We start from the raw sequence: 12,343 nt of genomic DNA, 5'->3' as shown, positions 1-12,343 counted from the left end.
CACAGGCAGATAGATACACACTGTCCCGCCAGCAGCCAAGAGCGATCCACGTCAGACCCCAGGGCCAGATAAACACCCAGACACACAAGGGTCACCATCAGACACCTGCTTGTGGACAGCCATGCACCCAAACACAGACCACAGCTGCTCGCCCCACACACCGGCTCCACTCAGAGCCACAGCCTCTCACAGGGGGTCGTGCTGGCGGGGCCCCGCTGCTGCCCGGCCCCTCATCTCCCTCTCCCTCTCCCCAGCTCCCATCACAGCAGAGACCCACACTGCTGGGAAGAGACGGCTGCATTCCCTCTCTTCTCTCCAGAGCACCTTCCCTGCCCTGCTGCCCCCTGCCCTACCCATGGCTCCCCTCTGCCCTCCCCCACCCTCCCATACCACTCACGGTCCCCACTGAGCTAGTGACCCCCCAACCCCAACTAGTCAAGTACTAAGTGGCTGTCCCCGGGGAGGGCGAGACCCACCCACCTGCTCCTTCCTCGTCCTTACCCCTGAACATGCACAGAGAGGTCCCACTGCCTGCCCGGGAGGGCGGCTCCCCAGGAGAACTGAGGCGTTGGGATTTGCGGGGTGTAGAGGGTGACGGGGCTCACGAGAAAGACTATGAATCAAGTCCAAGAATCTTTATTTCATGAACAAAACTACTTGTGTGAAGAGAGACGAGGCTGACCGGGCCCCTTTCTAAGTGGCCACGATCCAAGGCTGGTGAGAGAGGGCAGGGTTGGGCCGGGGGCAAGAGTGCATCACAGGGAGAGGGGACCCCAGGTCCAGCCAGAGGAAGGAGGGGAAATGTTGCTGGGGGTCGGGGTGGGCCCCAGAACCCCCTGCCCCAAACCGTGCCAGCCCATCACGACCCCCCACCGGGTGGGGGCTGGGGCAGGGAGGGGCTGGGCCCCAGTAGTGTGCATCTGAAGCGGCCAGTGTGTGCAAATCAGCAAGGAGGAGGGGTGCGGAGCCGCTGCCCCCACCTCACCGCCCCCCCTCCCAAACAGGCAGCAGAAGCAGGGGTGGGGGCAGCGGCAGTATTGCTTTACCCATCATGCATGGCGTGGGTGGGCAATGGAGCAGGAGGAAGTAGGCTGGATCGGGGGTGTGAGCCAAGCCCCCTGCCCCCTCCCACCCTGGCGGCTCCGTTGGCAGGACTCTGAGGCTCGTGGAGGCCCGGGAATGGCCAACCCCCACTGGGGGCAGGCTGTGCCCAGATGTTCCCCATTTAGGGCTGGCTCTTCCTTGAGGTGGAGCCCAGGGCCTAAAGGTGAGGGAGAGACAGGTATCAGGGACCTAGTGGGCGACACCCTCCCGGGCGCTGCGGTCCCTGCCCACCCACCTACCTTACCAGGGCTATTCGGCCACCTGGACGCCCGTACAGTTCTCTTTGCTTTCTGAGGTGATGGCCAGGTATTCGGAGCTGTGGGGGCAAAGGCCAGATGTACAGCGACCGCCATCATCAGCCTGGCCCACCCCCAGGAAACTGAGGCGGGTTGGGGTCTCTGCCCCAAGTGTACAGGGTTCTGGAGCTAGAGAGAGGAGAAGACTGCAGGCTGGGCTCCCAGGATCCACAAGAAGTCCAGGCTGGGGCCCGGAGTCCTGAGTCTGAGGGAGGAGGAGTCTGGGGGTCCAGACTCCTGGGTCCTGGGAGGGGAAGGGGCTGGGACCTGACCTTATCCATCTCTGACAACAAACATCCCTCTCGGGGAAGCCCTGGTCTGGGTCGCCTGACCCCCCTCCCTACCGACCCCACTCACGCATTCTCTTGTGCAGCAGCCTCCGTGGCCGCGGCGATCTTCTTGTAGCAATAAACCATCTCTGCCACGAGCCATATGGTCAACACCACGATGAGCACATACATCATGATCTCCGACACGATGGATGCCATGTCTCTGTTGGCTGCAAGTGCCAGGCAGGGTTAGGTGGCAGTCAAGGCTAGGCTCAGGAGGCATGACAGCCTGAGGCGCCCCAAGCCTGCTGTGTGAGCCTGAGCAAGTGGCTTGGCCTCTCTGGGCCTGGTCTGCAAATAGGACCATGCAGCTTCCCTAGAGTCATCATCGTTACCGTGATTCTTAATAACCAGCCTCAGGTGGGCCTCGAGGTCCCCCTCACCCTGCCTCCCTGTGTGGCTTGAGGGGGCACCTGTCTCATTCAGGTGACCGTAGGTGCCCAAGAGCCGTGGCTTTGCAACCAGAAGGCTCGGGTTCAAGTCCCGGCTCTGCCACTTGCCAGCTGTGTAACCTTGGGCAAGTGACTCATCCTCTCTGGGTGTGAGTTTCTCCATCTGTGAGAAGCTGATAATGACAATAGCTCCTTCTTGGGAGTGCTGTAAAAATAAGTCCGCTTCAAAAATCCTTAGAACAGTGCTTAACCTATAGATAGCATTCAATAAATGCTTACTATTATTAATACTATTATTACTGTTAAGAGTGGGGGCACTGGGCGCAGACTGCCAGGGTTCAGATCCTGCCTCTGCCTCTTATTAGCTGTGTGACCTTAGGTAAATGACTCCGCCTCTCTGGGCCTCAATTCCCCCTCTGTGAAACGGAGATGGTGAGACTCATGCCTTCTCTCAGGGTGGCTGGGAAGAGAAAACAAGTTAATATCTGTATTAAGCACACGCTTAAAATCCAAGCACACGCTTGGATGTGCTCCCAGTCAGCACTGCCTAAATGTTGGCTATTCACTGACATTTTCCGGAAACCTTCTATCCTTTCCACGGCACTGCCTCTTGCCATTGCCAGCTTCCTTTCATTGAACCTAAATTTAAACTATGAGGGGGATGAGGCCACTGTGGCGTCATCGGCCAGATTTCACGGGTGTCCAGTCCGTATCCCTGGGCCTTTCCTTCCTGATGGCCGGCACCTCATTTCCCCCCTGTCCTCACATGGTCTTTCCTCCCCTGTCCGTGGGCACTTTCTGCTGCTCCAACCAGTGCAGATGGCACCGATGCTTTCTGGGCCAGAGTGAGGGAGGGTGCGGGCCGGGTGCTTCTCCCCTGCCTCTCTGCCGGAAGGAGCTGGGGAAAGGGTTCCACACATCATTCGTTCGTTGGTCCTTTCGTTCATTCATTCATTCATTCATTCAAAAGATACGAGTGTATCTCATAGGGTGAATGCACACTTTCAGCCAGGCTGTGTGCTAAGTTCCTTATCTGGGCGTCTCTCTGAGTCTTTGAAACACCCCAAGGATAGAGGGAGTTCTGGCTTCCCATGTCAGCTGACCTCAGGAAGCACACTGAGTTGGATATATGTTGGATAAAGCTTACACCATCGGGTTCTCATCCCTGCTCCTGGAACTCAGTGCCCAAAGGGATTTAGGTAATCTGGTGTCTCCTGCCCTCCCAATCAGATTAGGACAGTGACAGGCACGGCTCTGTAACCCATTTTCCAGACAAGGACACTGAGGCTCAGCAAGTGGACGGCGCTAGGCAAGGAGGCACAGCCAGGATTGGACTCGGAGCCAGGATTCAACCCCAAGCGTTAGCAGCTGCAGGGTCTGGGCTCTTATCTGCCCTGGGAACTACTACAGCCGAAGAAAGACTTGGTAAAGGCTGCTGTATATCAAGTACAGTTCCCATCAAGCCGTATAGACATCCCAGGAGGTAGGACTGTGGTTCCCCCACTTCACAGATGAGGAACTGGGGCAGAGGGTAATAGGCACCTTGCCTGGGGAGAACTCTGATTTCTTCAAAACCCCCCAAGTCTTCTAAAAGCTTCACCTGCCTGCCCCCAGTAGAAGCCCCCAGATCTGAGGCCCCCGCCCACATCTGTGCATGCCGGGTTTCTCCCTCGCCTCAGACGCTGCTCTACCTCAAGACATTCTCCACCCATGCTGGGTATATCCAAAATAGAATTAGCCCTCTGGTCCCTGTTTGCTGGCTCCACTCCTGGTGGGGGACTCCCGGGTGCTTCTCTGGTCTCCTGCAGCTCTGCCAGCTCGGCAAAGGTCCCACCACCAGCACCCACGGGCCCTCCTTTGGAAATGACTCCTTGGAAAACCCTCCTTGGGGTTATTACCAGGAGGCGGTATTGGCTGATGGGTCATGTTGAGAATGCAGTACGATTGTGGATTATAACAAAAAAAGAATATGGTAGGTGCCTGGGTGGCCCAGTCGGTTGAGCCTCCGACTCCTGATTTTAGCTCAGGTTATGATCTCGAGGTTTGTGAGTTCGAGCCCTGCATTGGGCTCTGCACTGATGGTGTGGAGCCTGCTTGGGATCCTCTCTCTCCCTCTCTCTTTGCCCCTCCCTTACTTGCTCTCTCTCCCTCTCTCAATAAATAAACTTTAAAAATTTTTTAAAAATTAAAAAAGAAAAAAAGAAAAAATATGGTATGGCCAACAATACTAACAATGCAATATAATGGGTAATGAAAGACATACTGTGGTGGGATGAGTAATGTTAAAAATACTACAGTATGCTGGGTAACGCTGACTATATTATAGCATAACGAATAAAATTTTAAAATATACAATATGATTAATTTAAAGTACTACAGCATGGTGGGTAATGTTAAAAATACTCTTGTACGATGGATTATGACGAAAACATTGTTGTATGTTTGGTAATGTTAAAGAGTATAGTATAGAGTAACACAAAATACTTTAATACGGTGGGTAAAAAACACTAGAGCATGTTGGATAATGAAGAAACCACAGACTCTGGGAAAACAACATAGCTCTGCCTATGGTAATTGTTAAGAACACCGGCTCTGGTGGGGAGGAGAATATGGTAGATAAAGTTTAAAAGAGGCTCTGCTGGGACGTGGGCGCGCCTGACCCCCGCCTCCCCCTCGCAGGTGAGGACAGCATCCCGAGCAAGGGCCAAGCCACAGGATGGAAGAAACCCGGCTGCCTGAACGGGTGTCATGGAGCCTCCCTTCCCTCCTGACCCCTGGCCTCGGCGCCGATTCAGGAGACAAGACTGACACAGATTTTGTTCAGCTACAGTGTTTGGGGGCGTTCTTGCTACAGCCACTCCCTCGGGCGGGGCTCCGTCTTCTACATCCGTGGGTGGCCACCCACCCAGCATCGTGACCTACACCAGCGAGTAGCTCCGACACGTCTCCTGTGTTGAATCCTGCGGGATCACTTTGATAACAAGCGTAAAAATGCTAATTATCAAAAGAAACCCACAGGCTCTGGCTGACAGCAGAGTATAGTGAATCATGCCAAGAACAGAAACGGCAGTCACACACGCTTGGTTGGGTTCAAATCCGGGTCCCGGCTCTGTGATCTCGGCCACATAGTCTTACCTCCCTGAGCCCGGGGTTTCCCATCTGTAAAGTGGGGGGTAGTAAGAGCCCCTAGCCAGGAGGGTGGGTGGGAGGGTTCAATGAGGGACTGCACGTAGGCTCTGAGGCTGGCACCCCCCTGGGGGAAAAGGAAGGACGATGCACGGTCCCCGTGACAATGCGCGTGCGCCGTGGGCCCCACGGGGCGTACTTGCCATGGCTCTCGGGTGGCTCAAGTTCTGGGATATCTTCCTGACTCTAAGCCAATGGGCCACTGTGCCCTGGAAAATTCCAGTTTGCACCCATCAGAAGATGGTTCAGAGAAGGGATCCAAGGCAGCTGGAGCCAAAATGATGAAATGTTCAAAAACACCTTGCATCCTTGCTGTTCAGTGTGGCCCCAGACCTGCAGCGTCGGCTTTGCTGAGAGCTCGTTAGACATGTGGCCTGAGCCCCCGCCCCAGGCCTGCTGGCTCGGAGTCTGCACATTAGCAAGACTCCCAGCAGGTCCACGCACACAGCAGAATTTAAGGAGCTCTGCTCCAAGGGACACACTCTTATCTCTTCCCTCACGGTCACAAAGGGAGGAGGGGCTGAGGCTCTCAGAACCTCCAACCGTCATCCCCACTGCTGAGGCCCCGCTGCGGGCCAGGCACGGGGGCAGCTGACACCCAGCACACCTCCCCATAGAACAGTTCAGACAACGCCCTGGGAGGTGGATACCATTATCGTCCTGCATCCTACAGGACAACCTTCCTCAGAGAGGGGAAGGCACCTGCCGGAGGCCCCACAGCACAGGTGGCAGAGTTTGGCACCCAGAACGTCCAGAGGAGAGGCCTGCCGTGGCCCTTGCCTGGGGTTGAAAGGAAATGGAAGCCAGAGCTGGGGAAGGAGGTGCGGCTCCCCCCACCGCCGTGGGCGTTTGCCTGGCCCAGGCGTGGAGCCAGCCTGTCCCCTACCTGCCATCTGTCCCGCCATCTGGCTGCCAGTGGGCAACAGGGGTGAGGCGGGGAGGCAGGGTCTGACTCACCTTTGTCCACCACCTCAAGGTGGATCTTTTTGACGACGCTGGTGTTGTGCTCGTAGTTCTCAAAGAAGAGCAGCCGGTAGACGTGGCACTCGTAGTCGCCCGAGTGGTTGTAGGTGACGTTGGTGATGAAGATGGACAGGTCCTGCAGGTCCTTGGTGCCCCGGCTGCCGTTCCACACCACGCGGCCCTCGAAACGCTCGTCCTCTTCCAGCTGCAGCACCTCGTTCTCATAGCGCAGGATCTGGGGGCGGCAGGGCCGGTCACTGCCTGCGCCCGGCCCCCTACCCAGACTATTCTGTCCCTTGCCCTGACACTCAGACAGTCAGTGGACGCACACACGGGCACCGTGACCTCAGGCAGGGAGGGCACAGGGGAGGCTAGGATCAGGCCCCAGCCCGCCCCCAACGCCGAGTGTGTCCCTGGAGCTGACACGCACACACACGCACACTCACACACATATTCCTCAGGCGTCCTCCGGAGTACCCCCCACCCCCCCTTCCGCTTTCCTTCCTGGCTTTCATTCTCTAAAGTTCTTCCCGGCCACCAGGCACACTCCTCAGGCAGGGACAGAGGGGTCCCATCTCAGCTGCTGCAGACCCCAGCTCTCCAGCAGGCGCCCCCTCGTTTGTAATTCAAAATACGTGTAACACAAAGGAGGCCAAAAAAGTTCTGCTTGTCTTTCATAATGACTGCCTGAGACATTCTTGCTGGCACTGAATAGTTCCAACAACACTCACTCTGTGCCACCCATGTCCCAGGAGCAACAGCCACGTGGACCCTCACACACACCTCGGAGCTAGAGACCATCACCCTCCCATCTTTCCAGAGGAGGGAACTGAGGCTCAGAGAAGCTCAGCACCTTGCCCAAGGTCACCAGCTGGTCACTGGGGGAGCCGGAGTTCGAACCCAGGCCATCGATAGCGGCACGTTATTGAAAACAGACAAGCTACCCCCTCCTGGCCCCTGGCCCCTGCCCGCCACCAACCCCCACACAAATGCCCACCCCCCCGCAGCCGTGCGCCCGCACACCTTGACAAACTCCTCTGTGCCCTTCTGGCGGAAGGTCCACTCGGTGAAGGTCTCGGCGGTGGTCTCGCTGCGGCGCTTGCAGGAGATGCACAGGATTTTGAAGGTCATCCCGTACACGGCCTCCGTCTCCGAGTCCACCTCCACACAGCCCCCCCAGGCTGAGGACACTGCGGGGACAGCAGGCTCAGGTCGCGCAGGGCCACCCATCGCCCTAGGCAGTGCCAGGCTCACTGGTTGTTGGCTCTCGGAGACCATCTGTTTCCCCTCAATAACATTATGAATGGACAGACCCAGACACTAAGCCTGGCCCTGCCACTTGCCGTGTCCCCTTGGTGAGTCTCTCAGAATCCGTGGCCTCAGTTTCCCTCTGTGAGGGGAGGGAAACCATCGTCTCTGCTTCTGGGCGTTGCTGGGCAGATTCCGTGAGTTAGGTAAGGCCCCAGCAGGGGGCCTGCCACACAGGAAGCTCCCCCCCACCCCTTAGCAAAATAGGGCTGTCACTATGGTCAGGAACTTCGAGTCTTTGCTCTCTACCCAAGTAGCCACCCAAGTAGCCCTTCTTAAGAAATCCACTTGCCCAGGGTGCTGCAGCATTTAGGTGGTGGGACTGGAATTCCAGATGGGTTAGAAGTTCAAGGTGGCAGAGTCTTTTCTACCATTACTGCTCTGCAAAACCAGTCCGCCCCAGACAGTGGGCCAGGAGAAGGCAAGGCCTCGGGGGGCTAGGTGGGCACTGGAAGCAGGGCCGACCTGCCCTCCAACCCTGTTCCCCAGGTCCCCAAGTTCTGGTGTCATCCACTCCCTACCCAGCTTCGGCCTCTGGCCCCTCTGCCCCCAAGGCTCCTCACCTCCCGACTCCTGTCCCACCTCCTGTCAGCTTCTCAAAACTCACTCAGCTCTTTGCAGCCTCAGGGACTTTGCGTCCGCACTGGATTCCAGTCCCTTTGGGTGCCTCCTCCACATTCTTACCTGCCACCCCCTTCCCAAGGCCCAACACTCATCAGAGAATGCTATGCCCCTCCAGCTCTAGCTCTGGGTGTTCTGTTTGTTCGTTTGTTTTTCCCCTGAGTGTCTTCGTCTAGGAATCCTGGGAACTTCTTGTCCTCCTTCTCTTCGGTCTCTCTCCAACTCCTTACGCACCTCTGTGTCTGTCTCCCCTACTTTATATCTCTTAGGGAGTCTCTCTGGAGGGCCCACCGCTTTGTGTCCTCTTTCCAGCCTCTTCCGGTCGGTCTCTCCACCTTTCCCTGCCTCTTTTACACCCCGTCTCTTCCTGTGTCTACCTGTGTCTCCGTCTGGCCCTGCCTCTCTCAAGTTTCTCTCTCCAGCGCTCCGATTTCTAACTCGCTTCTCGGCCTCTCTCTGGCACCCTCTACATCCCTCTCGGTCTCCGTCTCCCCCCTTACTCCCGATCCCCAGTCTCCGCGGAGCAAGCCCGAGTACTCCGAGTGGCTGTGTCTCTCGCGCCTTTCCTTCGTCCCCATCTCTCCCTGTGTCTCGGTCTCCCCCGTCCCAGTCTCCGGGCGCCGCCTTCCCCCACCCCCTCCCGCGGCTGTGGGTGTCACATTGCAGCCTGCGGGGCTCCGAGAGCAGCTGACTCCGCGTTTCCTCGCCCCCGGCTGGGCGCCCGCAGCCGCCGAGCTGTGCCAGCCCGGCCCCCGCCCTCTCTCGCCCACCCGCACCTCCACCGCCCTCCCCCGCCCCGCGCCCGGCGCTCCGCGCTCACAACTTCGGAAGCGGACTTAGCCGCGCCGGGGAATGGGCCGGGGGCGGCCCTCGCCCCGCCGTCCCGGGTCCCGCGCGCGAACACCGCCGCCGGGCCGCTGCCCGGGCTGTGCCCTCCGCCGCCCCCCCCCCCTCCCCGCCCAAGCCACCGCGCACTCACCCAGCGCCGCGCCGACCACCAAGGCCAGCAGTGTCCCCATGGCTGCGCTGCGCGCGCTGCGCCCCCCTCCCGGGCCGCCGATATTAATAGCGGGGCAAGAGGCAGCGGGCCCGGGCGGCGGTTAGAATGTCCCCGGGAGCGCGCGGGCGCAGCAGCTGCGGCTCTGGGACCGGCAAGGGGGGGGGGGGGGCGGAGGGGGGGCGCGGCCCCCCCGCTCCGGTTACCGCCGGGGGCCCAGCCCCGGGGCCCGGCGTCCGGGCATCCCCGCCGCGCGGGCGGCGGCCGCTCCTCGGGCTCCTGCGCTGGCGCGCGCGGCCGGGCGCATTCGCCAGGTGCACCGACCCCGGCCCCGCTCCGGCTCGGGCGCGCTGAGGCGCGGGCCGCGGTCTCCTGCGCACTGCAGCGGCGGCGGCGGCGGCGGCGGCGGCGGCGGCGGCCTGGGGAGGGAGGAGGGAGCGGGAGGGGGCGGGATGAATCACCGCGGGGGGAGGGCGCGGCCGCCCAGCCTTTGCCGCAGCGGCCCGGGAGGCGCCCGCCGCACCGGCCTCTCCCGGTGGCGCAGGGACCGCGGCTTCTGGGCATGGGCGGATGGCCTGGGTGTCCCCTACCCTTCCCGACGCTGGGGACCCCCAGCTTCGGAGTCTGGAAAAGGTCACCCACAGAGTCCCAGGAGGGCTTAGAGGGCGTTTGAGGGGCAAGGCTTCCGACTTCAATTTATGGAGGTCATCCTCCTGGGATGGAGGGGGACTTGGCTGGGACCTCCAAGTGACCTCCCTCTCAGATCCCTGGCATCTGGATCTGAGGGGTCACTGTGCAGGAACCCAAGTGGGCGTGAGGTGGGGGGGTGTCATGCTAGGGCCACGAGAATACTTCAGACTCCACCCAAGCAGGAGGGAGGGAGAGAGGGCCATGCCGGATCTACACCACAGAGGCTTCTCTGGGGGTTTGGGGGTACCTGTTTCAGGGGGTAACTTGGTCTCTGATGTCATTCACCCACCTGCGCCTCCCGCGGCTCAGTACCCCCCCCACCCCACCCCAGGCCCCTGTTGCTGTTCCCAACACAGCAAACTTATTCCTGCCTCAGGGCCTTTGCCCTCTTTGCTCTTCCCTCTCTGCCTGCTCTGCCTCTGCTCTTCCCCCGGTAACCAAAGGCTCACTCCCTCTTCTCCAGCAGGTCCTGGCTCCAATGTCACCTTCCTCAGGTCTTCTGTCCATTCCCAGGAAACTGCCTCCCCTGTCCCTTACTTGACCGCAGTTGTCACTACCTGACATTTTTGTCTTCCTTTATTTAGATCTTCCTTTCACCCCCTGTTCCTTCAACCCTGGGATACAAGATCCCCCCAGGTGAGGACACTGTCCTGGGCACCACTGTATTTCCAGCACCAGAACTGTGCCTGGCACATTATAGGTGCTCAATAAATATTCATCAAATGAATAAATACATGCCAAAGCTCTAGCCCTTCGCGTATGCTGGATCCATTTCTACCTCCCCAACATTGGCAGTAAGTCCTACTATTATCCCCATTTTACAGAAGAAAGGGAGGCTGAGAGTGGCTCACACCCTTGCCTAGGGTCATGTAGCTAGCCTCAGGTGGAAGGATCTGGAATCCTGCCCCAGCAATAGTGGGTGGCTTGTCCTTTTAGTAGGTTCTGCCAAATGGAGAGGTTGGGGGTGGGAGCTCTGGGCTGTCAGGACCAAGGTGGGAGTGAGACTTTTGGCTGGCTGCTCAGGTCCCGGCCTCTGGTTTTGGGTGGGGTGAAGTTCCAGAATCCCCCTGACCCAGTCCTGCAGAGGAAGAGGAACAAGGATGTGGGGCAGGCTCAGGGCAGAGGAACAGGAAGCCAGGGACACTGGACACCTTTGTGGTCTGGGCCTCTGTGCCAACACCTCCTGGGCTGTGAGATTCCTCTGCAGAAAATAACTCTCTTGCCATTCCAAGCCCTCCCTCTGGCAGCCCGTGACAGGCAGAGAGGCAGTGAGGACAGGCCTTAGGCACTGGGCAGGGGCATCTACTCACAGCCCTATAAGCCGGTGTTCACTGAGCACCTACTATGGGCTTGGTGCTATTCTAAGCACTTTACTAATAGGAACTGAAATTCTCCCCACATGATGGGTATTACCATTATTCCTAATTAACAGGTATGGTAAACTGAGGCCCACAGTGGGTGGGTAACCTGCCACGATCACATAGTTAGAGGAGAGCCTGGCTCTGCCCTTTGCCACTTACGGCCCCTCCTGCCTCCATCCAACCCTTCCTCCAGTCCTCTCCCTCAAGCCCTTAATCAAGAACTTTCTTACAGGCTGTGTGTGACATGTCAAAGGTCTCTCCTTACCCCTCACTATGGAACCAGAACAGGGCTGTGTGAGACAGACCTGGGTTCTACCTGGACCAGAGACTGCCTCTAAGCCCATTTCTTCATTGGTAGGTTAGAGGTCCGGATGGCCTCAACCTGGACAGGCTGTTGTGGGGTCCCGCAGGGGTAGGACCTTGCATCTAAATGTGGAGACACCATGGACTGGGCCTGCAGCCCTCGTCTTCTGCAGAGTGGCCTCAGTCATGTAACTATCCGTCTGTGTCTCATATGGAGTCGCCGGGAGACTTAAAGGAACACCAGACCCTGGCATGGAGCCTGGTGCACACTTGGTGCTTCCTACAGGACTTACTTTTTTCTCCCCCCAATTCTTCCACGATGAGTAACATTATTGGAAACTTCCTGAGCCAGGCCCTGTTGTAAGCGGCCACGTTTATGAACTCCTCGACTGTTGTAGTAGTCGTGGCTCGCAAAGCAAGGTCCCTGAACGGGCACCATCAGCATCCCTGGGAACTCGCTGGCGGTGCAGACCCTCAGCTCACCCCAGATCTGCAGGCTCAGAAACTCTGCGCGTGGGCTCTGGCACTCTTTCAATAAGCCTCCAGGAGATTCTGGTGCAGCTCAAGTTAGAGAACTAGTCACTTCCAAGAACGCTGGGAGACAGGTGCCACTCTTATGCCCGTTGTACAAAAGGGGAGACCAAAGCTCAGAGGGCTTGACCCCGCTCCATGTTACATGACTGCTAAAAATCAGGGGTAGAACTTGAACTCGGGCCTCCAGGCGCCTGACTCTGTCCTCACAGCCTGGCACTGGACTCTGATGACACAAGGCTTGTGGAAGGTGCTAGAGAAT

At 58.4% G+C, this 12,343-nt stretch overlaps 1 protein-coding gene across 3 annotated transcripts; it reads right to left on the bottom strand.

The window, feature by feature from the left end:
* Positions 1 to 620: 620 nt before the first annotated feature.
* Positions 621 to 9,576, bottom strand: SCN1B (sodium voltage-gated channel beta subunit 1). Of its 3 annotated transcripts, XM_047836958.1 has the most exons (6): positions 9,179 to 9,576; positions 7,294 to 7,460; positions 6,265 to 6,505; positions 1,758 to 1,899; positions 1,349 to 1,420; positions 621 to 1,261 (listed from the first exon to the last, which is right to left on the bottom strand). In XM_047836958.1, exons 1-5 carry the CDS (start codon positions 9,216 to 9,218, stop codon positions 1,354 to 1,356), a joined length of 657 nt encoding a protein of 218 aa, XP_047692914.1. In that variant the 5' UTR covers positions 9,219 to 9,576; the 3' UTR covers positions 621 to 1,261; positions 1,349 to 1,353. The 3 variants fall into 3 exon arrangements, with proteins under 3 accessions (XP_047692914.1, XP_047692913.1, XP_047692912.1); XM_047836957.1 differs by lacking the exon at positions 9,179 to 9,576 and having other exon boundaries at positions 1,344 to 1,420; positions 7,294 to 8,913; XM_047836956.1 differs by lacking the exon at positions 9,179 to 9,576 and having other exon boundaries at positions 7,294 to 8,910.
* Between the last annotated feature and the right edge of the window lie 2,767 nt (positions 9,577 to 12,343).

The sequence above is a fragment of the Prionailurus viverrinus genome, chromosome E2 (genome assembly GCF_022837055.1).
Source record: "Prionailurus viverrinus isolate Anna chromosome E2, UM_Priviv_1.0, whole genome shotgun sequence".
In the NCBI taxonomy this organism is placed as follows: Eukaryota; Metazoa; Chordata; class Mammalia; order Carnivora; family Felidae; genus Prionailurus; species Prionailurus viverrinus.
The sequence above is the reverse complement of the archived record's forward strand: the minus strand, read 5'-3'. Positions and strand labels throughout refer to the sequence as shown.